This window comes from Nanorana parkeri, unplaced genomic scaffold (assembly GCF_000935625.1).
Source record: "Nanorana parkeri isolate BGI_ZX_2015 unplaced genomic scaffold, ASM93562v1 scaffold1087, whole genome shotgun sequence".
Lineage (NCBI taxonomy): Eukaryota > Metazoa > Chordata > Amphibia > Anura > Dicroglossidae > Nanorana > Nanorana parkeri.
The window spans coordinates 402,201-427,910 of record NW_017307355.1 but is presented as its reverse complement, the minus strand read 5'-3'; the positions used below and the strand labels follow the sequence as shown (position 1 = coordinate 427,910).

Sequence of the window (25,710 nt, the reverse complement as noted above, 5' to 3'; positions counted from 1 at the left end):
ATGATTGCTGACCGAGCTTCCTAGAGCTGGTCATGCACATTCCAATTTTATTATTTAGATGCATTGAAGCAATGTTCTGTAATGGCATTTTCTTGAATAATCCATTCGGTTTTAGTCCTATAAAGGTGGCCATACACCTTACGAATATCGTCCGATTTTCGTTTTGCGATCGCGCTTTAATCCGATATTCGTAAGGTTGATGGGCAGTGTACAACCGCAAATACTGTACAATCGTACGACTTTCGTCTTTCCAGCAGGTTAGAAAACTTCTTTCGAATCGTACGATTTCCGCAAGGATTGGTGGCGTTTCCGTACGTCAAAATTCGTACGATTAACACTGCTCATGCGCAAACGAAAATTAGTGCGGTCGATTGACGAAATTCGTCCAAGTGATCTCTGCTAAAGACCGCTAATTGAACTGTGCGATGGTCGGGGGCAGGATGGGGCTGCCGTACGAAAATCATATGACGGTTCGATCATCGGCCATAAAATTTCCGTCCAATGAGTGCTAGGTGTGTGGGCAGCTTTAGCCGGACTCTAGCATTGCATCGTTGTTGGTAGATCTAAAGGAGATTGTAATATGTATGGTGACCATCTAGTGAAAGGACAATCTGCCAAGTTCACCCCCTTTTCTGTGCCAGTGGGAGTCAGCCCTTTAGGGGTATCGGTTTACCAATCATGTGTTTGCTGTGCTTGGCTGTGACAGTGGCCATGTGATCAAGAGCCAGAGAAGGCGTCCCGGTCATGTGACCTTTAGAGGGACCTTAAGGACAGAGGCCTTTTTCTTTAATTTACATATTATATTCCACGTTTTAGGCCTGATAATTACTTAAAACCCCCAAACATTTATATATTTTCTGAAAGCCAAGGCCCTATAGAATAAAATGGTGGCAGTTGCACATTTTTATGTTGCACGACATTAGCGCAGCTTATTATCAAACCGAAAAAGTTAGTGAAAAATGCACTTAAGTTAAATTTAGTGCCCCAAAAGACAATAGAATACCCATTATTATTTTGTAAAATATAAAGTTACAACGAGTAAATAGATTCCCAACATGTCCAGGTCAAAAATTCTGTGCGTCCGTGAAACTGCGACAGAATTCAGTACCCCAAAAAGTCCATAGGCAACGCTTTAAAAGCCCCACAGGTCATCAGTTTAGAGATAGGTGTAAATATTGGCCCCAAAATTATTGCTCTTACTCTGGCGTTTGCGGTGATACCCAACATGTGTAGCGCAGCCGTCCTTTTCGTACGTAGACGCACCCGACGCATGTGACAACGCGCATGCTCGAGGGGTGGGGGACTTAAAAAAATTATATTCAATCATTTTTTAACGTATTTAATATTTTTTATTTTTTCTAATTCTTTTTTTTTAGTTTTACTTTAATTGCTATAACATAGGGGGGCTTACAAGTCCCACATGTGATAGCAGATGGTGGTGTCAGGTCCTCTTTTTAAGCTGATTCTGGGGGTCCAAAAGACCCCCAGTGTCACCTTTACACTTGAAATAAGCTATTGAAGTGCAGATCGCACTTCAATAACTTATAGCTGGGCTTCAGGAGCCCAGCACTGACAGCCCAGGGACCGGAAGTGATGCAATCTGCATCGCTCTCAGTCCCATAGAACAGGGAGGAAATTGGTGAACAGAGATTCATCGCTCTCCTCCCCAACTTCCCACCCATACCCGAGACGCCGGTCCCGGGCCCATAGGAGGGGCAGCAGAGCCCGGGAAACACGGCGGGGGCACTTTACCGGATCATAGAAGCGATCTGGCAGCAGCTGAGCCGCCAAAATCACTTCTACTGTAAAGCCAGCTGCCGGCTCTACAAGTATGAGTCTGTTTAACCCCTTCAGGGTTCATGACGGGATTATCCCGTCATGGGTCGTGAAGGGGTTAATGTTGGGGCTTCCCGATCATGTGATCACTGTGCTTGGCTGTCACAGTGGACATGTGATTGAGAGCCAGAGAAGGGGTCCCACTCATGTGACCTTTAGGGGGATTTTAATGTTGGGGCTTCCCGATCATGTGATCACTATGATTGGCTGTGACAGTGGCCTTGTTATTGAGAGCCAAAGAAGGGTTCCTGGTCATGTGACCTTTAGGCCTTGTTCACACCAAATGCAGACCAGATCCGGTCAGGTTTCTGCACACGCAGTGCAGTGGGTTGTGCCGCGTTTTAGACGCGTTTTGGATGCGTTCTTGATGCGTTTAGGGCCGGTTTTGGTTAAAAAATAAATACAAATTTAAGTTTAACATGGGCTTTCAGGCACTTGCATGCGTTTTGCGTTTTAGATGCGTTTTTGATGCGTTCCAGACCAGATCCAGAGCAGGTAAAATAGGGCTTGCCGCAGTTTTTTCATCCGGTCTGGATCCGCACGCTGCGATGTGAACTGGAGGTCAAAATACCATAGGAATACATTGGACGCAGTTTTGATCCGGTCTGCACCTGCTCTGGTCCGGATCTGCTCCGCGCTTGGTGTGAACAAGGCCTTAGGGGGATCTTAACGTTGGAGCTTTCCGATCATGTGATCATTGTGCTCGGCTGTGACGTTGGCCATATGATCGAGCTTTGCAATCATGTGATTGGGAGCTGATAGGACGGGCCCCTGATCATGTGACTTTTACAGGGCTTTTTAATCATGAAATCAATGTGATTGGAACCTGCCCTACCACCTCCCAATCGTGACTGGGAGCTGTTGGTTACAGTGCTGGGGGCGCTGAATTGAGTGCACTCCCAGCGCAGAACAGGGACGCCGGCTGCTTGCTTAGAGTGGAGACTGCAAGCCCGGCCTTCTCATCCAACATCAGTACCTGACCTCACAAATGGTCCAACATTCCCATAGACACACTCCTCAACCTTGTGGATGCCTCCCCAGAAGAGTTGAAGCTGTTATAGCGGCGAAGGGCAGAGCCAACCCAATACTGAACCCTACGGACTAAGACTGGGATGCCATTAGAGGTCATGTGCGTGTAAAGGCGTCCCAATACTTTTGGTAGTGTGTGTTATAATATAATTTTTTTTATTTTTATTTTTTAAACATATCAAACATAGAATGAGATAGATATAGGACAGAGTGTGATAAATATAGGACAATATACATATTAGCAGCTGTGGATGATGCCAACAGGTGTATTATTATTTATAGATTTTTTTTCTATCTCTCATTTCTTCATTAGGAATGTGAGGTCTTGTGTATTACACACATATCCTGTTTGTTACGGATTTGTCATCAGGAGAAAACCTCAAGACATTTCGCAAGTGCAGGTTTTATCTAGATGGCAGCTTATAAAAGCAATTTCCAGCCACTGCCAGCATCGCGTCACTTATTGTCTCAGGTCGTTGCAGGCAAATAGGCTTTCTATTAAACCACATCCTTGGAATTGGCTTTGAATGCATTATTAGCATGTATCCTATCAATAAATATTAACGTAGAGCCTAATTCCGGGATAAATCTTGTCTGTACACAAGAGCCATGTGTGTTCTTGGTGTGCTTTGTGTGTTTTTTTCCAGATCTGTGCAGTAATCTAGTGTGAGAATTGGAGCTTCCTGTAATAAAGACCGGTCACTGCTGCCATCTCTACTTATGCAGAGTGACTGGTCTTTTCTCCGCCCCTCCTGTAGTTTACCGAAGTGGGTGGGGTTTGCTGGGCCCCTTCCACAGCGCTGCTCTTTGCACAGACAATGTACAGCACACAGATGAAGTCACTGCTATTGTTATATGGTAATCTGCCGTGTTTTCAAGGGCATTTGGTGCACACAAAGTGGATTTGTATCCTTTGTTGCCATTGAGGAACATATTTAAATGAATGTTTTTGTGCTCGGCGTTAAAGTGGAACACCAGCCATTTTTTTGTGTTCAGCAGAGAAGGGGTGGAAGCATTGTCAAGTTTTTATTGTTGTCTGAGTCTCTGCTGGGGAAACTGAAATAGCTTCTACCGATTTCCCCAATCTAAACTACAGCTCGCGGTATACTGAGACGCCGCAGCCGGAGCGGATCCCAACATCGATGTGCCCGGATCCGCCCAGCTGCGTGATTGACAGCTGGCTCTGCCTATCTAGAGGCAGAGCCAGCTGTAGCCGCCCCCTCCCCCGTCCGATCCGCTAGTCAGAGCTAGCGGATTGGAGAGGGGAGGGGGGAATCCATCCCCTCCCCTGTCACGGCTCTCGGATCGAGAAGTGAGCGAACACCGGCATGTATTCGCTCACCTCCCGATCTACTGAGCCGACCTGTGACAGTCACATTGTCATAGGTCGGCTAGAACTATGAGGTGAGTGAAAAGCACTCACCTCATACTTCTCCTTTAATATTATATGTGGATTCATCATATGTAAAAGGCTCCCTTGTGTAGACACACAAAACCGTAAGACTCTTGCTGGGGGCCACCATAATGGATGTGTTGTCAGGAGCCCCAGCAGACTCAGAGCTGTCGCTTGAATGACAATGTATAAGCCATTGTTCACACTGTAGCGTATCGTGACCGTGAGTCCAATGTGCACAAAAGTGTGCACTTCAACACACCTTCACAAAATGCGCACCAAACGCCTTTACTGGTAAATGGTACCCCAAATACAGTGAGCAAATGCGATGCTTTCCTGTGCTTAAAAACGTGGAAAAAAATCCAGAATGCATATTGCAAATTTACTACATGCACTATTTTCCTTCATTTTGGCATGTGTCCAGAAACCTATTAAAATCAACAGGGATGCATGTCATATACGAGGAACACACCCACAAACGCACGGGAACGCGCATTCCTGCGATGCTATGGTATGAAAGGGAGCTACCGTACACGGTAGCGTAACGTGAACGCCTGTCAAATGTGCACAAAACATGCAAACGTTCATGAAACGTGTACCAAATGTGGAGCGCACTTGAGATGCCATTACTAGTTAATGGCGCTCTAAAAGCGGACGAGCAAATGCAGTGTTTTCCTGCGCGTTGGTAATCGGGATGCACGTTCCGGGGGGGGTGTTGTTTACAATGTGGTGCACGGTGTCCCGCCTCCCAGCACACTGACATCACAGGTTGCCACGAGATGGGGTCATTCAGAGTTTTCTGCTCAGCCCCTGGACAAGTGACGTCAGAGAGCTGAGTGGGGCGCCAGCCAGAGCGTCACAGGTTGCTAAGAGATCTTAGCAACCTTGGACGCTTTGGCTAGAAATGGGGCAAGAGGTGTGACCCTAAGAGATGCCTCAGGCTGCCTCATTATAGATACTACCATGGTGACAGGTTCTCTTTACCGATGCATTGTAAGGCCTGGATGATACATACAACATTCGGGCCTTCGTCTCCCATTTGAGTCCGCAGAGGGTTGGACAACGAGGAGAAGGGGGGGCGATAGAGACAAAGTCGGCCTAGCATCGCAGATTGTCTTTTCCTTCCAGCCTGCAGGTATCATGGTGCCTCCGGTACAGAGGGATTTTCATTTCCTCTACACGTGCTTCTGGATGACTCCATTGAAATTCTAAGCCTTTCTTTTGTTGTCACTGGCGTCCCCACCCTTCCTCTTCTCTCCTGTGAACTGGTTCTGTTACATTGTATACAGAGATAATCAGATATGTGATTGTATCTGTATTTCCCGGGTGCCTTTCCTGATCCTGTTGCAATGCCAGTTACACCTCTGTGACCCATCAATGTATCATTGCGTCATACAGACCTCATGAGATCATCAAGGCCGGATTTGGCATTTGTGTGTTGCAGTCATATGTGGGGAAACATATGTTAACAGGCGGGGTACATGTGCATTGTGATAGGGTGCCCTTGGCACTCCAAAACATATGCACATTATAAAAACGCACCCACGTTATGAGAACACATAACATACATTAGATTTTTTTTTTTTGGTGCGTTGTGATGCGCTTTGTTGCTCAAAGATTGAGCAGGAAACGCAAAGCACAGGGGGGTAATAACAGAGATGTTACCTTCAGAAAACAGTTTGCATGGCAATAAGCTAGTAGCATGCGCGGCAACAAAAAACTGGTTGTGGATAAATTATGTGGGAGGCGTGGCTTAAAGGCGGTACGGCATGCACGCCCGTGCAGAGACCCCATCCCGGGACTGACAGGTGCTGCGTGTAATTAGGTGCAGCAGCCTTTACATCCCTATGGGAGGATGCGGCTGCATCCGGTTACGTCGTGCAGGTCCGGGTGCCCACACTTGTATGCACACCGTGTGCGTTCAAGTGCGGACACCCGGACCCGCATGGATGTGCAGGTGTGCATGTAATATAATGCAGCCTCCCTTAGGGAGGTACAGACGGCGTCATGCAATTACCCCCAGTACCTCTCCCTCCCAGATTGGGTCTCTGCTTACCCCTGTGATGTCACAGGAACAGGAAGTGATGGTAAATCCCTATTTGGTGGCACACTGCAAAATGGGGAAAGGTTAGAAGCTCTGTCTTCCTGTCCCATGTGATAACCGCTACCCCTCATTTCTTGTCCTGGTTTCACAGGGACAGGAAGTGAAGGTAAATTTCTCTTTTGGGGGGCACACTGCAAAATAGGGAAAGGTTAGATGCCCCTTCTTCCTGTCCCAGTGATAACGGTCCCCTCATTTCTTGTCCTGATGTCTCAGGGACAGGAAGTAGGGTAAATCCTTCTTTTGGGGGCACACTGCAAAATGGGGAAAGGTTAGAAGCTCTGGCTTCCTGTCCTAGTGATAACCGCTCCCTTCATTTCTTGTCCTGATGTCTCAGGGACAGGAAGTGATGTTAAATCCCTCTTTTGGGGGCACACTGCAAAATGGGGAAAGGTTAGAAGCTCCGTCTTCCTAGCCCAGTGATAACCCCTCCACTCATTGCTTGTCCTGATGTCACAGAGACAGGAAGTAAAGTAAAAATCTCCCCAACCGGGCACGGACAGCAATAAAACTTTGACAGAAGTATCTATTTTTCACTAGCCTGCTCAAGACTAAAAATAAAAGTTTGGGCTGGAGTTGGGCTATAATATTTATTCAAACACAAAGGCCAAGCTCGGATTCAGAGCGGTTCCTGAATGGGACAAAATTCGAGCCATTGGTGGTCCTGACAGCACCACCCAGCTCAACTGATTTTGATTGAAGAATTGAAGGTGCGTATAAAAAAAAACCTGTCAGCCAATCAGATACAGCCATTGTTTGGGAATACAGTAGCCGGCAGGGGACAATCCTCCATCCGCGCTGTATAGTATTGATAGGGAAATCGTTTCATTCCTCTTAGAGAAATCTTAGTGTGTATGGCTAGTATAATATATATGTTAACGTTTTGCTGGAAGGAATTCTGTGCATTTGGGTGAACTGGCCTGACGACAGGGACAGAATTTCAGAAGAAAAGCAGCAGGAAATAACTTTACAGGTATTTTAACCTTTTGATTTGTATTTTGACTGTTTCTATTTTTACAGTATACAGAATGTATATTATGGTGTATAAATGCTTACACGTGCGTCTGTAGGCAAATTTTTTTAAACGTTTAGAGCAAAGCAGTGCCAAAACAACACCTAAGAAAGCTTTGATGAAACGCATCATCAGCGAGGTATGGTATGTATGTTAGGACATAATGTAAAGCTGGCCATAACCACAGGCTGAACGCAAAAATAGAATAGATTCCTCCATGAATGCTTACGAGGATTGATGGAGGAATTTCCCGCTGTCCTTATTCTATTCTGAATTCCTGAACAGAGACAGAAGTTGATTGGCTGCCCGCTCTGTTTGTTCGATGAGGGAGGGATGCCAGGCCAAAAGGGTGCTGACCTCAGCACCCATGAGCACGCAAGTAAGCTGGAGAGAGAGAGCACGCAAGTAAGAGAGAGAGAGAGAGCAAGTAAAGGAGAGCGAGGGGGAGCGAAAGTAAGGGAGCGGGAGGTAGCGTAAGTAAGGGAGCGGGAGGTAGCGAAAATAAGGGAGAGGGAGGTAGCGAAAGTAAGGGAGAGAGGGGGAGAGTGCAGGAAGGGGAGAGAGCTAGGAAACTAGCATAAAAGGGAGAGAATGAGAGAGGGAGAAAGAAAAAGAGAGCAAGAAAGGGGCTTTGCCTGGCTGGCTTTGCCTTCAGTACTTTGAGTTGCTGACCTAGAAGAAGCACACACATTAGAAAGACTGAATTACATGTACTCCTAATCTCCAAGCTTGTCCAGGCTGGTGATTCAATGTATGGGATCATCATGACAGCCAAGCATTTCGCATTTTCACAATCAGTTTAGCCTGAATCATTGTGTCTCTCCATCATAGTGAATTGGGATGTGCAAATGACATCCACGCCTTTCATCTGATGCAGACCATGGAACTCTCCAGGTTGCTAGGAAACAATAAACATGTGACATCCGGCTCGAAAGATTTTGGGAATTTTGGGGACATCTTGCGTGTTCATTGGCAGGTCATACTATTCCTGCATATGCATGACTGGCCTCGTACATCTTCAGTGTGAAAGGAAAGCCGTGCTCTATAAAGGCCTGTAGAATATCTTCCTTTCAGTTGTCCCGTACCAGATCTCTGGGAGGAATCCGATCCGCATGGTATGGAGGCTGCTGTGTTTTGTGCACGGTTAAATTCTGGTTCTCCGGGTGTCGGAGCAAACATAGGGCTCAGTGATATGGATAACAAGAAAAACCTGCTTCCTTCTCGTTGGCCTACCTATGGCTTGCCTGCATGCCCTTTTTTTTCTGGCCAGTCCGCCTATCTGTATCACCCCTTCAGCAGGACAGCTTTACCACAAAGGCCAAGACTCCCATTTTCAGAGCTTACATTACTTTGTATCTTTGCATGTGTCGGGACTTTAGCTGACCTTTGCGTCTGTTTAAACAACTGTTCCACCCAAAACAGATCTGAAGAAAGGAAAGATTGCAGAATTTCCAGTTACCCCTACCCTGCCCTATTCTAGCTCAATTCAGAAGCTCATACAGGCTTTTCCTCCCCTTAGGTGTTTATACTTGGTACTGCCTTGACATAAGTGTAGTGGCTATAAACAACAGGTGTGTGTGACACACACACACATGGGGATCCATTTTTAAATAATTTGCAGGGCCCTTCGCCTTGTGAATATCTACGAATGTTCATTTTGTACGAATAATGCCAAAACGAGCACTCAAAGTATTTTCTTTATAGTTTGAATGTGTTGTGATGTAATACTTCATTATCACCACTGGATGGCGCTGGTGAGCATAGCAAATAAGTATTTATTAGATCTTTATTTCCTTTACTCCTCAGTTCCATCTAGTGGCCATGAGGCAGTATTACATCACAATACATTCTCCCCAAAAAGGAAATATATCAAGAATGTTGTTTTTTTTTTCATTATTTGCACAAATCAAACATCAACAGATATTCGCAAGGCATAAGCCCCTGCAAATAGTTTAAATCCCATGGTGTCTATACCACAGTTAAATTAGAATGTTAAGCAACTTGGAAGGGGCCCGGACATCTGACACTTCTGGAAGTGTTGAATGCTGAAGACATGGACGGAGGCGCAGCGCTGGAACAGAGGGATGGTAGGAGACACAGGCCCTAGAGATGTAAGTGTAATGGTTGGTGCATGGAGCCAGGTGTTGGTATAATCGGTGGCCGCCTAATCACCAAAGAAATAAGAGCCTGTTAACACGTATTTGATTCACCCTATTGGTGACCCCGAGCGCTGCACACCCATCTATATATAATGCAACACATGCATGCTGTCAGAGCTGCTGACTGTCCTCCTTTTTCAGGTCCAATTTATCATCCAGAAGATGAAATTCAATACATGGCAAAGAACACTTCCTTCTATGGAGTGGCTACACTGCCTTGCTGGGTCTTCCTGGAGCCCCAGCAGAGCCACCCCTACATGCATGCTCCGGGGCAACTCATACAGACATGCATAGGGGACACAGGGAGGCTGCCCACTCACATGACGAGTGTTCTGACAACCGGCTCATGATTGACAGCTGCCTGTCTGATGTTGGCTCCAGCCTGTTTATTTATGTACGGTGCTGGTTTCCTGGGTGGACGTCTAGGGCAAGGCTGGAGGAGACAGCGGCAGCTTCAGTTTTGTAGGGTAAAAAATCTTACTGAACACTGTGAAATAAAAATAAAAACAATAAAAAAATTAGAAATATATATATTAGGGATGTCGATGCCACTTTTTCAGGCCCAAGTATAAGTACTTCCCCTCATGTACTTGCCGATACCAATTACCGATACTTTTTCTTAATTAGTAGATAATAGTACATAACATGTAGTTGTACTACGGATCATTTAACCCATTCATGTTAGCAGAGTATATAATTGTAAATATATTGTCTGCACTGTATTAGCAGTTTGTACTCTGTATGTAGTACATATAGAGGATATACTGCTAATACAGTGCAGACAATATATTTACAATTATATACTCTGCTAACATGAATGGATTAAATGATCTGTATGTAGCCCTGTACTATGGATCATTTACTCCATTCATGTTAGCAGAGTATATAATTGTAAATATATTGTCTGCACTGTATTAGCAGTTTGTACTCTGTATGTAGTACATATAGAGGATATACTGCTAATACAGTGCAGACAATATATTTACAATTATATACTCTGCTAACATGAATGGAGTAAATGATCCATAGTACAGGGCTACATACAGATCATTTAATCCATTCATGTTAGCAGAGTATATAATTGTAAATATATTGTCTGCACTGTATTAGCAGTTTGTACTCTGTATGTAGTACATATAGAGTATATACTGCTAATACAGTGCAGACAATACATTTACAATTATACTCTGCCTAATAGTGCCCCCATTCCCCCCCGTCCTCACTCACTGTGCCAATGTTACACTGGAGAGAGCAGCAACGAGTCAGCACTGGTCCGGTGGGAGAAACTCCAGGTGGGCTCCTAATCTAGCTGGCTCAGAGGTGCCGCCCATCTAAATTAGAAACCCACCTGGAGCTCCTCTCGCCGGACCAGTGCTGACTCGCCGCTGCTGGGTTTTTTTTGTTTTTTTCTTACTTGCATCGCCGAGCGTTTTTCTTCCAGCAAAACCTGAACACTCTAGTGAATCATGGAATTTGTTTTTGGGGAGAATGAGTCACGGCTTATTTATATGTAACTAGTGCCACCCATTAAAATGTAAGTATCACAGTCGAGACTATTTTCAGTGGGGGGCCAGTAGCTCCTATCTTAATTTTTGACATCTTTTGTCTGGGTTTCAGGTGCCATATAAACCAGACACAGCATTCAAAACCCGGACTGTCCGGGTAATCCCGAACAGGTGGCAACCCTAATATATAAATGTTTGTGTGTGTGTGTTGCAGTGTTCAATATGTATTGTTTTGACCTGTGATCGATAATTTCCCACTGTTTACGGATTGGTCTTTAATCTGAAATGGGGGTGGGAAAACTCCAGTGAAACTACAAATGCCAGCATGCATCTTCCTCTGGGAGTCATGGCTGTGAGAATCTTGCAATGCCTCATGGGATTTGTAGTTCCAGAACAGCTGGAGAGGCAGAGTTTGCCCACCCCTGATCGGAACAATCGGCGTATGACATATCTCCACTGAGCGGCGATTTTGGGCAGATTTACAAGAGAGGAGCTCTAATGAATCCTTTTCTAGCAGACATGAAAGTACAGAACCGTCGGCACATTGATCCCCGGAAGTAGGACCTGTGTTATCATGTACTGTAAACACGGGTCATTAAGTATGCAAAGCAAACGGGCGGACAATAGAGGCTTTGTGTCTGTAGAACACATAGCAAGGGAAACCTGGAATCCAAGGCTAGATAGGGCAAGCACATGGAGTAAAGTGTAATTTCCCGTCCAGCAGGAAGTATATTTGTAAACTGTTAGTGTTTTTTTTAGATACACTATATTGCCAAAAGTATTGGGACGCCGGCCTTTACACGAGTTTGAACTTTAATGGCATCCCAGTCTTAGTCCGTTGGGTTCGGTATTGAGCTGGCTCCGCCCTTTGCCACTAACAGCTTCAACTCTTCTAGGAAGGTGTCCACGAGGTTTAGGAGTGCGTCTATGGGAATGTTGGACCATTTGTGAGGTCAGGTACTGATGTTGGACTAGAAGGCCGGGCTCGCAGTCTCCGCTCTAATTCATCCCAAAGGTGTTCTATCGGGTTGAGGTCAGGACTCTGTGGAGGCCCGTCATGTTCCTCCACCCCAAACTCCCCCATCCATGTCTTTATGGACCTTGCTTTGTACACTGGTGCGCAGTCATGTTGGAACAGGAAGGGGCCATCCCCAAACTGTTCCCACAAAGTTGGGAGCATGAAATTGTCCAAAATGTCTTGGTATGCTGATGCCTTAAGAGTTCCCTTCACTGGAACTAAGGGGCCAAGCCCAACCCCTGAGAAACAACCCCACACCATAATCCCCCCTCCACCAAACTTTACACTTGGCACAATGCAGTCAGGCAAGTACCGTTCTCCTGGCAACCGCCAAACCCAGACACGTCCATCGGATTGCCAGACAGAGAAGCGTGATTGGTCACTCCAGAGAACACGTATCCACTTCTCTAGAGTCCAGTGGCGACGTGCTTTACACCACGGCATCCCTTGCTTTGCATTGCACTCGGTGATGTAAGGCTTGGTTGCAGCTGCTTGGCTATGGAAACCCATTCCATGAAGCTCTCTACGCACTATTTTTGTGCCAATCTGAAGGCCACATGAAGTTTGGAGGTCTGTAGCTATTGACTCTGCAGACAGTTGGCGACTTCTGTGCACTGTACGCTTCAGTATGCGCTGACCCCGCTCTGTCATGTTACGTGGCCGACCACTTCGTGGCTGAGTTGTTGTTGTTCCCAGTTGCTTCCACTTTGTTATAATACCACTAACAGGTGACCGTGGAATATTTAGTAGCAAGGAATTTTCACAGAACACCTGAATCCAATGATTTGAAGGGGTGTCCCAATTCTTTTGGTAATATAGTGTATAAGCAAATAGTATTGTCCTTTTAGGCTGTTTAGCGCTGATGGGGGAATCTCGTAGATTTTTTCCCTAATGAAGAAAATCTACCGATGTACACCCAGTTTAAGCCCCTTTTCATTTTATTCATATACTCAACTGCATTGAGCCTACGTGCTCTCTACACTACCTTTTATGATACGTTGTACTACCTGTTGTACAATTCCTCCATAACCCAATAAAACATGAAATGACCGTAGTTGCAGGTTAAACATATTTTTCCGGAGCTGCTCCTGATCTTCCTCATCTCTTCTTTTAGCATGGAATGCAGAAACATTGTTAGCAGAGAGGAAGGGCCGTCACTTAAATACAAATCTAATTTCTGTTTTGTTTCCTTCGTTATAAATAGTCTGTATTATGCTATTGAAATATAGAAGAAGAAGAAAAAAAGTACTGCCCTGAAGAGTCAGGTCAGGTTGCGAGGTGCACACTTAGTCCTTTTTATAAAACCTGAATGATGGACCAAGAAGAAATGAAGGTTCCGCTGAGATCGTTGGCACTATCCAGCTATGATATGTAGAACAGCTGCTTGGGGCATGCCTTTGCTGGTCATACATGTGGCAATCTAATAGTGTTATCTAAATTTGAATTCTGTTTTCCATCGAAAAGAATGGAATGGGTATTCCACTATTTTCAATCAAACATTGGGCAAAGGAGTTTAAACATGGACAAAAATGTGACCGCCCCCTATCAGATTGCTTTAAAGTATGACCGAAAATTTGATCGCCCTCTATCCGATTGCTTTAAAGTATGACCGAAAATTTGATCGCCCTCTATCCGATTGCTTGACATTATGGCTGAAAATTTGATCGCTCCCTATCAGATTGCTTGACATTATGGCCGAAAATTTGTTCGCTCCCTCTCAGATTGCTTGACAGTAGGGCTGAAAATCTAATCACTGTTTATCAAATTGCTTGACAGTATGGCTGAAAATGTGATTGCCTTCTATCTGATTGCTTGACAGTTTATCCGAAAAATTGATCGCCCCCTATCAGATTGCTTGACAATATGGCTGAAAATTTGAGCTTGGAGGAGGGAATAAGGAGTGGGGAGCAGGGAGGAGGGTAATGTCTTCCCCTGCTGTGCCTGTGTGTTTGTGGAAACACACACAGCTTACTAGCACACACAAGGGTGGCTCCATAGGACCCTGCAAGGGAAATGAACCACCCTAAAACAGGACATAAGGGACCAGCTGATTCTGCATTAAGCTAAAACTTTTAACCATCAAAGAGCAGCATCCATTGTAAGTGATTTCATCATCAAAAACCTTTTTGACTTTAATATCACTTTAAAAGTTTTCGGGTCAGTTGAATTGGGTAACGGTAGGTTGTTCTTTTATTCTTTTTGGTGATTGAAAGTGGCTGCAATTTCCAGGAAGTTGTTAGGTTGGATATAGCGCCCTCTGTTGTTTGACTTCACTTGACCTTTTGGGCTGGAACTCTTATCACCCCAGCTAATCGGTGTGTTTAACAAGGGTGGTTATATTGTGTCCTACATTCATTGTACTGATAACACGCTGTGATTTCTGAGTTCTATTTTCCATTCTTTTATTTCTGTGATGGATATGGCGAGCGTCAAGAACACCTTTTTGTCTTCGGCTTCCGTCTCTTGGTTGCGCGTGTGACCGGTCTATAGAAAGATGTATATATGACACGCATTCTATATTTTAAAAATAGACGTTATCTATGTTCTAAGGAATGTCACCTAGATAGACGTATACACTACTCAAATTACTATTAAAGGGGTTGAAGAGACCCTGCCAAAAATGCAGGTAAAAGCTCAGAGACTTTGACTACTCCAGGAGTACTCTTTTCTGTAGCCTAGCCCCTTCCCTGCTTGTTCTAGCCCACTCCTCTTCCGGGAGTGTCTAATTAGTCTCTGTGCTGGTCAAGCTCCTGTGGCCTTCCCCTTACCTCCCTGCATAACCTTTTTATTAGCTACAGGGGAGAAGTGAGGAGGAATGCTATTGAGTGCCAGCTCTGAGTCTGTTGGAGATGTGAGATCACATCCAAGATGGCGGCACCCAGAAGCAGTCTCAGTGCTTTTGGATGTCTTCACACGGGAGGCTTTTACAGGTAAATAACATGGCTAAAATAAGTCAAATGCCAATAAAATCTTATGGGATTATTTTTGTTGAAATGACTGGTCTGGTGACGGGGTCTCTCTAAATTCAGATATTTAAAAGCCTTCTACGGTGAGAACAGATATTAGAGGTTTTGGTGGGCGGTGTTGAGTTTTTGTATATACGAATCAACTATAAATGTATTGGAATCTCCAATGGTAAGATTTCCCCACCGTAGTCTGTCTCCACCCCCTCCCAAAAAGCCATAACCTAGGTCCCCGTGCCTACTTCCCACTCTCTTTCTCGCTCTCCCTCTCCCCCCTCCAAAAAAGCCATCGCCAAGGTATTGGTCCCCTTTTCTCTGGAATGCTTTACAATTTTTTGGTGGTGTTGCCATTTATTTTCAGCCTGTAGTTATATTCCTTTGTTTCCAGATCTTTCGTATGTCTCGGAGATCTACTCTCAAGGTCCTCAGCGATTGTCTTTCTACAACTGGTATGGCAACGTCCGGCTGTTCCGGTTCCAAGTTCCCTCTGACGCAGTCCTGCTCAGGTGGTCCCTGCTGGCCATTCGGGGAAAAGGTGACGGGTGTCAGAACGTGGCGATTACGGCGTAAGTCTCGCAGTTTTCTATTTATTTTTGTCTTTGTTCAGCGGACACAATAAGTAATTGTGTTTTATCCCCCAGACATTTCCGATACGGGGCCCCGCCGGTGATTAACCCTTTGGGCTACAGCTTTGCAGTCAACACTTCGGTGTCGTTCTCCTATAACCGGACGTTAACATTCCAGAACTCCCTGCAAAGTTACGTCTACCTGAATGTTACCAACCCCACACCCGGGGACTGGTTCATCGTTGCCCATCTACCTAAAGACTCAGAGAAGATAGAAATTCAGGTAAGTCCAATCATGCATCGATTTAAGGGTCACTTAAAGGGCCAGCAACTCTAAAATGTTATGTCCTATGTGGAAGAGCTTTATATAACATAATTGCCATACCTGAAGTCGACAGTTGTGTAAAACGTGAGGACAAATTTGTGACATGTTCGCTGCCATTTTACGGCTAAATGAGGCTTAACCACTCACCGATGGCTCTTACTGATCCTTTAACAGGCTGTCAATGCTGGAGGCATTTCCTGAGCTACCCGATCATGTGATCATCTGTCACAGTGATGATGTGGTCCAGAGCTTGTCCTACTGCTCTTCACTGTGTGACGGGAGCTGTCGGTGGAAACGTACTCACAGTGCTGGGTGCATGTCCCAGAACAAAATTTATGCCAGCCATACATTTACTGTAAATATTCTCTCTCTTCCCTCTCTCTCTCTCTCTCTCTTCCCTCTCTCTCTCTCTTCCCTCTCTCTCTCTTCCCTCTCTCTCTCTTCCCTCTCTCTCTCTTCCCTCTCTCTCTCTTCCCTCTCTCTCTCTTCCCTCTCTCTCTCTCCAGAATTTCATAACACTCACCTCTATGCTTCCACATATATGCCTACGGCTGGCAGCAAGAGAACAAGATATAACTAAACCCAAGAGCTGAATTTAATATATTGCAGCTTATCAGTCCGTAAATGCGGTTGCATTTTTTTTTTTTTTTTAAGCTTTTTTTTTCCCCTTTTATTTTCATCTGGTGATCCTGCCAGCAACAGACATCCTGTCCTAGGGTGACAACACTTATACTATAAGGTGAGGTGAGGGTTGTCATGGACCGAGAGCCCGACAGTTGCTCGAGAGAGGAAGGGCCCCCGGCAGCATACCTTATCCCGGCGGGTGAACGTCCCCTCCTCTCTCTGCCGGCATCCATCACCAAGATGGCCACCGGCAAGTAACAGCGGTATAGTGCGTGACGTCACTGCGGGGTGTTACCCGGTACCGTGTGTCACCACGCCTCGGAACGCCTCTGCTGTACCTACTGCTCTCATACAGCTAAAGGCGTTATGTACTAAGCCTAGATTTACTAAGATTTCTAAAATATTAGATAAGCTGTTAGGACGCACAGTTGGAGTCACCCAGCCTCCCAGAAAAGCCCTGATAGACCTTATCTTCTTGTGGCAGATAAAACTCAGATTGGCCAGGGGAATTGCTGCAAACACCAATGTTATAATATGTGAGATATGGGCGGCCGGATGATACGGTTGTTGCTCCCACCTAATAATTAGCACACAATAAACTGACTGTTAAACTGAATACAAAGGTCAGTTTGGTTTTTCATTAATAGCAGCACACACAGTGTAAATGAATATAAAAGTGGACCTGTGACTGGCCCAGGTGACGCTACCCAATTGTATACTAGCCTTCCCTGTGGTCCCCAAGGCCTGGGTGCGGATGTGGAATACTTTTACGTTTTGGGGACCGTCTGGTTTGCCAAAGGAGGTTTATCCTTGGGTCAGCCACTGGCTAAGGTTTGCACTCCAGAGTTACAAGTATTGTGTTTTTTTTCTTTTCAGGGCCTCACAAAATCCTGCACCTACATCTTCCAACCTGAACTGTTCGTGCTCAGAGAAGTCGACGTGCCAATTTTAAACGCTGATACCCCAACGCAGCAAGTCTTAGACCCTACGAGAACCTCGTCTAGCTTCAAGTAATTACATTTATACTATTAATATAAGGCTTGTGGCTGCACAATGATTCCCGCCTTCCATGTATGGCGACACAATGACTTCCCCTGCTCCTTATGTGGCCGTACAGTGACTCTCCTCCTCCACAGGTGGCAGCAGATTGACTTTACCCACTCCACGTTTAAACGCGCAATGGCTTTCCCTCGACATCTGGCCACACAATGATGGCGTGGCGCTTCAATTCTAGATTCACTCATCAGTAATAAAAAGTTGTCGGGTTCTAACCTGTTCACACTATCCATAACTAAAACAAAACGTTTTGGCTTTTGGTATCTTGGATAAAGTAGGGAAAGATGAAAGAATCCCTGTCCGCTTTTCTTTCCTATCTGTGTCCCATTGAAGTGATTTCCCTTCACTTCCTGTTGCTGTAGACCCAACTAAAGCACAAGATGTTAGAATTAAAATGAGGGAGGTCCTGGAAAAAAAACAAAACAGGAGCACCAGATAAATTGTTGAGATGTCATGAAGAGTTTATTTCAACATAAAATATTCAATGCATTTCAGGGGTTCTAAAGGGCGCCCTTCATCGGAGTTTAGAATTGCTGGTAAAAATGTAATGTTTAATCCATTCAAGCCCAAAACCATCCAGTTTCCTACCAGCAATCTCCAAGCACTGATGAAGGCCGGCCCTTAAAACACATGAAACTTGTTGAATTTTGATGTTCTGTGATGCAATAAACTCCTTACGGTCTTTCACCAATTGGTTTAGGGCTCTTGTTTTTTTCCTGTACCTCTTGGATTATGCATGTAGTGCTCCTTTGAGGCCTCTTCATGTCTTGAGTTGCCAACCAAAGCCCTTGTGCTTCTCAAGAGAACTTTGTGTTTGTGACCGCTCTGGATGAGATTCACAATCCTTATTTAGTCAAGACTTGGGGCTTCAGGCTTTCTGATACCTAGTCTGTGTGAGCTTTTGGGGCACCCGGGTTCTTCAAATCCTGGAGGCTCCGGGCAGGGGTCTGGTTCCTCAGGCTGGACATTTTTTGTGTGTGTGCGGTGAGGAGCACCTTAAATGTAAAGTCACACCCATGAAGGATTCAGCTCCTGGCTTTATTAATAGTTGGTAAAAGGTATACATCCAACAGGATTAGGGGACATTTTGTCTCGCCCTTCTTCATGTCTCTTGATGAACATAACAGGAGTTTGCTGTGGAACCACTTGTGGACTTCATAAAGGTCTTTCTGCAACAAACTGTTGAATATATTACCAAGTGTGCTCCTTGCAGCATCACACAAGACATATACTCTTCAATAGGGTTTATATATTGACTGTGAGATCAATCTACATTCCAATCCAGCACCTTCTATCTCCATCCCTCAGAATAAAAATTAGAGCCGCTCGGAAAGAGTCTAGACTTCCATTTCTATGTTTGATTGGAGTGCACTATTAATAACCCATCGTGGCGTGAGATAAGATATCCAGATGCAGCTAAAGCTGTTGACTCGAGCTGTATTGGAGTCACCCATTTAATCAACTCTGCTCTGCATACACCACCGTAGGGATCAATACTTCCAATTAGTGAGATGTAAATAAATATTGACAGTTGAATGTCAACAGGTCATTAGTTAGAGAGCAGTTCCGTTTATAGACAGATCACGTCTAGTTAGACCAGCAGTGCCTGACCCTTTTCTAGCCGCATGGCACCACGATGCAGCATCATAAAACCTAATACGTATGGATGAGAAACAAAGCATCATTCCTATGGAAAATGGATGGCATAGTTAGTTTTGGAAAGCCCATGCTTTGAATAATGGTGGTTGTGTTTTACTTTAAACTAGACCTTTTCAGTAACTTTTAGATCTGCATAAATAAATTCCTTAAAGGAGAACTGAGGTGAGTGAAAATCACTCATCCTCATAGTTCGAGCCGACGTGTGACAGACGTGTATCAGACAGTTGTGAACACGCACAAGAACTGCACAGGCAACAGTCATTGTGTCATTTCTAATGCTTCATGACCCTTGATAATAGTCAGTGATGGAAAGGCACATGAAGCAGTTTATGGGGTGTCCGGTACTAGGTTTGCATACTTCCTTCACTGTCTTTGTATGGGATTTTGAAGAATGTGAGAAGTATGAGAGTGAAAGGAAATTTTTATAGCACAAAACATCAGGTAACAAGAAAAACTGACACTTTTCACCCGTCCTGCTGCCTGTATGACTAGTCGACTGGATGTGCTGACACATAATTTCAGATGTCATATTTTTATTCCGCCTCATTTTACCCCATAATCCCTGCTGAAGGGAGACCGGTGAAATGCGTTAACGCTCATTATATCTTTGGCAACCTCATTTTTACAACTAGGTTGATTTATTTATTTTTTAAGTAGAAGGACAGTAAGCTTGTCATTGATCGCTGCATGTGACTTCTCTGTTTACAGGATTTATGTCCCCGAATACACCCGAGACCTACAGTTGCAGCTGCTGAAATGCGCCTCCAATGGCAGCCAGAGCGGGTGCCCGCTGAAGATCTCTGTCGGCTCGGTCACCCAGCCTGGCGCCTCACCCCAGCAGGTGAACTGCAGCCAGAGCTCGGCGTGCGTCCTACTGCTCCCATCTCCGCCCTGGGAGAAGTGGCTGAACGTCATGGTGGAAATGCCCCAGTGGGTGAATGCCAACATGTCTTTCGAGCTGCTTTACAACATTTCAGGTAATCCATTTTATAAAAAAAAAACAGGTAATGCAATTATGTATCGGTGCAAAAGAGGTAATTTAAGATGAATTCTAGACCGATATAAAACACACAAATTGCAGCTCTGTAAAAAATAAATTGGGCATTAGATACACTTAAGACAGCTAAGGCAATTACAGCGGTTTTGTTGATGCTGTGACAAGAGGTTGCAGTCCTGCCCAGAAGCATTGTGAAAAGCCTGCTAAAGAATTCAAACTCATTAAAGTAACCTTTAGGCCTCATTCACACAGCATTAACTCGGACCATGCACATCCATATGGCGTGCACATCCATATGGCGTGCACGGCCATATCTGGCCGTTCCGGGAGGGACAGATGCTGCGTGTGATTGCACGCAGCAGCCTGTTCTTCCCTATGGGAGGACGTAGCCGTACGCTGTCATACGCACACCTGAACTGCACATCCATGTGGGTCCGTGTGTCCGTGCTCGGACGCAGACAGGATCCATCCTGTGTGTGCCCGAGTATGGACACCCGGATCCGCACGGAGGTACAGTTCGGGTGTGCGTTTGACAGCGTACGGCTGCGTCCTCCCATAGGGAAGAACAGGCTGTTAGACGCAGCACCTGTCCCTCCCGGGAACGGCCTTATAAGGGGTGTGCACGCCACACGGACGTGTACAGCCCGAGTCAACGCTGTGTGAATCGGGCCTTAGGCATGTTATTTACCTGTAAAAGCTTCCCTTGTGTAGACATCCAAAAACCATTAGAGTGCAGCTGGATGCCGCCATCTTGGATGTGATGTCATCAGCCCTGGCAGACTCAGAGCTGTCACCGAAGTGACACTCTATTGCAGAGATAGGCAACCGCAGCACTCCAGCTGGTATTGAGCTACAAAATCCATGAGGAATTGCAAGACTCTGACAGCCGCAGGCATGACCCCCAGAGGCAGAGGCCTGACCAGATTTGTAGCTGGAGTGCTGAAGTTGCCTAACGCTGCTCTATAGTATTTCCCTTCGCTCATCCCCCAGCAGCCACATTAAAGGTTGTGTAGGGAGGTGAAAAAAGCGGCATAGGAGCTGGGCCAACACAGAGTAATTAGACACTCCCAGAAAAGGAGAGGGCAGTGTTTTGTAAGGAAGGAGGGGCCTGTGCTAGGATATTGACTCTTCCTGAAGGTGTCAAATTTGCTAGTAATGGCTAGCAAATTATTTATGGATAGGACGCTGCAAGTAAGCATTTAAATACTCATCGTTTTATGCTTTTTACCTGCAATTTTTTAAGCCGGGGACAGGTTCTCTTTAAAGTCTGTAAATAGTATTAGCAAGTCCCTGTTTAATTTGCCCCTGCTGGCTCGCTTAGCCGCACATTCATAATCTTGGTTTATGGGAGCTGTCTGTGATCCCCCGTGATCAATCCGCTCTGTTTTCACCGCCGAGCGTTAATCACAGTGACGGCTCATTCTGGAGCACTTAACTTCCCGGCAGAATATAAAACCTCAGGGCACCACTTATATAAACACTGAGGCCACGGAGCCATTGACGGTTTGTGTGCTGAAGAAGACAATATATGGCATACCAATATACTGAAAACAGAGCGTGCTATGAGAGGGGAGCCGGTAAAGATTCACGTAGATGTAAACCAAGGGTGGGCAACTCCAGCTGTGCTTTAACTACAAATCCCAACATTTTTTGTAGGCGCTAGTTTCATTGATAACAACTAGAGAAAACCTCAGAAATTAGGGGCCAATACTTTTAAGAAGCATTGGTGACCTGGCTCCTGGAACTTGTCCTGTCCTTGGTTAAGTCTTACATAGTCTTAAATGGCAACTAACATGTCAAAAAATTAAACGTAACTTTTTTCACAACTGCTGATTCTCTCCACTTGCAGTATGCTATGGAAAACCCATGCAACACCTCTAGCGTTACAGTTTTGTTAAAGGGTCAGTGGGAGCTGGCAGGAAGGGGTTAAACACAACCCCAGCCAGCTGATTGGCCAAATGTAGCTGCAATTTTAAAAAATGCATTTAATGATTTTATAACAAACAGATATCTGCATCAATTGCTTTCTGTCCGGAGCACAACTTTAAGTTATCCATTGGTACGGAGTCCCAGAGCTGGGCCTTAACATTTTTGTTCTTAAATGTAGATATACTTTAGTTGTATTGTTGTTGTATTGTAAAAGCCACTTATGTCTGTTTTCTAGTCTGTAAGCCGGGAGTGATCGGAACAAGGTCAATCTTGTCTTTCCTGAACTCGCTGTCCTCCAACAACACTTTGCTGCAAGATGGTCAGCTGCCTCCCAGCAATGCCACCACCCTGTCTGATGGGGGCAGTTCCTGCCTGAGGAAATACCCCGTAATCCGGGAGGACCTGGATGTAGTGTCGGTGAGATTCCATCTCATCAACAGCCCCTCAGTGCCGGTGGTGGCTCATCTGCCCAGCGTGGTCATGCTCAGTCTGGATTCTGAAATGGACAATGGAGGGGTGCTGGTGGTCAATCTGCAGCTAAACAGGGTGAGTGTTCCTATTTAAAAGCAATGATTCTGTAGAATCTATAGATTACCGCCGTATGGTGGTAATAATTGCCACCAAAATGACCCCCTGCAGTAGGGTGCTTGAGTACAACAAATCATTTTTATTCAAAGTGCACCTGTACTCACATGTTAACATTACAAGGTCTTAATTGGATGGATGAATAAAGAATTATGCACGTCTCACCTTTCCTGGAAAGAAGTCTTCTTTGACTTAGTCACATGATCTTTGCTGAAGAGGAGGATCAACCTAGTGTGGGGTCTGATCTTTTCTTTTACCTGAGATCACATGACCAAGTGCGTTGGGCTTGTGAGCAGCACTGAGGAGAGTACACAGCATTTTCTCCAGTATAGGTATTCCAGGTCTTTGGCTGCTCTCTAGCTTTTATTAACAGCACATGTCTGCTGTAAATGTCATTGGTTGTCATTGTCGTACACATGCACCATTCTACAAGAGACCGTCTTCGGGACGATAATACGTGAGAACATAAGGTTTTAATTTGTGGAGGCAACTAGGCTAGTGACAAAGACCTCAGTTGAGTAGGCACAGACCACTGTTGGGCATACGATCTTGTCAAAATCCGGATCTTAAAGTGAACCTTTAAACTGAGATCTTGCACAGTTCTTCCTCTTTTTGCTCCTGGACGCCGAATAGGAGGAAAAGGGGAGGGAAAGAAAGTTGAGTCAGCTGGTGGGTCCAGCATTGCCCATATGTGGATAACCAACAGGTTTACCTGAATGATGGACCCACCTGCTGACTCAACTTTCTTTCCCTCCCCTTTTCCTCCCATTAGGCATCCAGGAGCAAAAAGAGGATGAACTGTGCAAGATCTCAGTGTTAACTTGGAGCTTGCATAGAGCTGAGAACTCTCTCCATACCCCCATGTGCCAGCACAGGTTACCCGAGTGGCCATGCATCAGTGCTAAGGATGGGGAGTGAGTTACATGCTCCCCATACCTAAAAGTACCACACATTTCTCTAATTATTGTATTAAAGTGGAACTGAACTCAAAAAGTGGAGATTGGTTATGTTTTAGGGGACCTCTAGAAATGTTAATTGTGACTAAGCAGTCTCCTAGGTTTGTGGGGATGCCCAGGCACCTTGCCTAAAGCCTTGTAGCTGTATATCTGCTGTGAGGTCTAAGGCAGTGGTTCTCAACCATAGTGAGACCAGGGCACAGTAAAATATTCTAAAACCTTCTATGCCCCATCAGTGAAGAAAAAAAATAGCCCCTCAATTCATTGGTGTCAGGGAAATAGTGGCCATAGGGGAGAATAGCCCCTCAATTCATTGGTGCCAGTGGAATAGTGGTCGTAGGGAAGAATAGCCCCTCAATTCGTTGGTGTCAGTGGAATAGTGGCCCTTGGGGAGAATATCCCCTCAATTAATCGGTGTCAGTAGGATAGCGGACCTATAAGAGGATAGCCACCCCCCAATTTGTTCATTGTCGGCATCATAATGCCCCCCCTGGAGAGAATACCCCCCCCCACACACACACACACACACACACAAATCATTGGTGTCACTGGAACCTATGGGAGAATAGTCCTTGAATTTACTGGTGTCAGTGGGTTTGTGGCCCTAAGTGGAGAATAATACCTCATTGATGTCAGTGAAATAGTGTCCCCCGAAACTATTTCAGATCCGTTGGGTGCAGAGCAGTCCGCTAACCGAGTAATATCAGCCAGGGTACTTTCATTCTTAAAAAGTAGTAGTAGTACCCTGGCTTTTTCGGTGATGCTATGGTAGGGTCCCACCAGAGGATCCTCCAGTGGGCAGAGCCTAGTGTGATAGCATTAGCTGTTGGAGTAGACAGGAAGCTGCGGCTCACCAACATAGGGGTCAAGGCCGAGATTTATGTAAGGTACTGCTGGCTCAGACTGCTAGGCTCAGTAGCCGTGAAATTAGATATGGTGATGCCTCTACTCTACTGCTCATTGTTCTACTTGCTGGAAACTCTGACATGAGGAAGCAAAGCCCTGTTCTTCTACAAACATGGCTGCCTCCACACAAAGCAGAACAAGGTATGACCAGTCAGCAATGTGGGGAGATATTAGCTGCAGAGAGACCAGAGGCAACACAGGTGACTAGTCCTCTGCCTGCTTTTTTTTTTGTATACCGCTTCCATAGTACAGGGCCTCTTTAATGTTACTTATATGACCTGAACTAGAAAGGCAGAAGCTGTTTTCTGATTAGAAGTTCTATCATTTTGAAGTAGCATACAGTGTGACATCCTTGAGGCTCCTTATACTAAGTTCTATTTACATCTTTTTCTTTATTTTTTTGTCCCAGACGGGGAAGAACAGCTTGAACTACACTGTGGTGGCATGCTTGAGCGCAGCCGCTCCTGTACTCACACTCAACACTTCGGAGAATTGCACAACAGGTAACATTTCACTTCCTTCAGGGATTGCTAGAGGGAAGATGCATGTCCCAACCCGCTCAGCTTATTATTGTAGCGTGAGTCAGCCATTAACTTTTAAGAGCGCCTTCTATGTAGTGAACAACATGCTGGAAACAGGAAAGGCAGGTAAGGGAGATGTTGTATTCATCTCTCCTGACGATTAAAGCTTTTTTACGTTTTTATTGCGTGTTGCTCTTCACTATAATTGCATATTACCTTACTACTAGAGTACTAGGAGTGTAGGTTAGTAGCTGTACATCGTACAGGTAAGTGCCCACTGTCTTCATGAACTGGAAGGGCAAGACCTATAAGGCCTCATTCACACGATAAAAGGCTGGCACGTACAGCTCCATGCGACTTGCTCGGCCGTATCAGGCAGCTCCCGTGAAGGACAGGTGCTGCGTTTGATTAGTACGCAGCCACTGTCCTTCTCTATGGGAGAACGCGGCCGTACGCCGCCCAATGCTCACCCGCCCTGCATGTCCGTGCGGGTGTCCATACTCGTACGCTGACAGGATGGATGGATCCTGTCTGCGTCCGAGCCGGAACACCCGCACCCATACGGACCTG

The 25,710-nt window shown here is 45.4% G+C and overlaps 1 protein-coding gene across 1 annotated transcript in view; it reads left to right on the top strand.

Annotated features, from left to right (window-relative positions):
* The window catches only part of TMEM8A (transmembrane protein 8A), a 45,638-nt gene that overhangs the window by 545 nt on the left and 19,383 nt on the right, over positions 1-25,710 (top strand). Inside the window, exons 2-7 of the mRNA XM_018567728.1 lie at positions 15,405-15,582; positions 15,658-15,865; positions 17,408-17,541; positions 19,955-20,223; positions 22,408-22,718; positions 25,029-25,122. Of these exons, the coding sequence (XP_018423230.1) occupies positions 15,405-15,582; positions 15,658-15,865; positions 17,408-17,541; positions 19,955-20,223; positions 22,408-22,718; positions 25,029-25,122 (1,194 nt within the window). The remainder of the gene's footprint in view (positions 1-15,404; positions 15,583-15,657; positions 15,866-17,407; positions 17,542-19,954; positions 20,224-22,407; positions 22,719-25,028; positions 25,123-25,710) is intronic.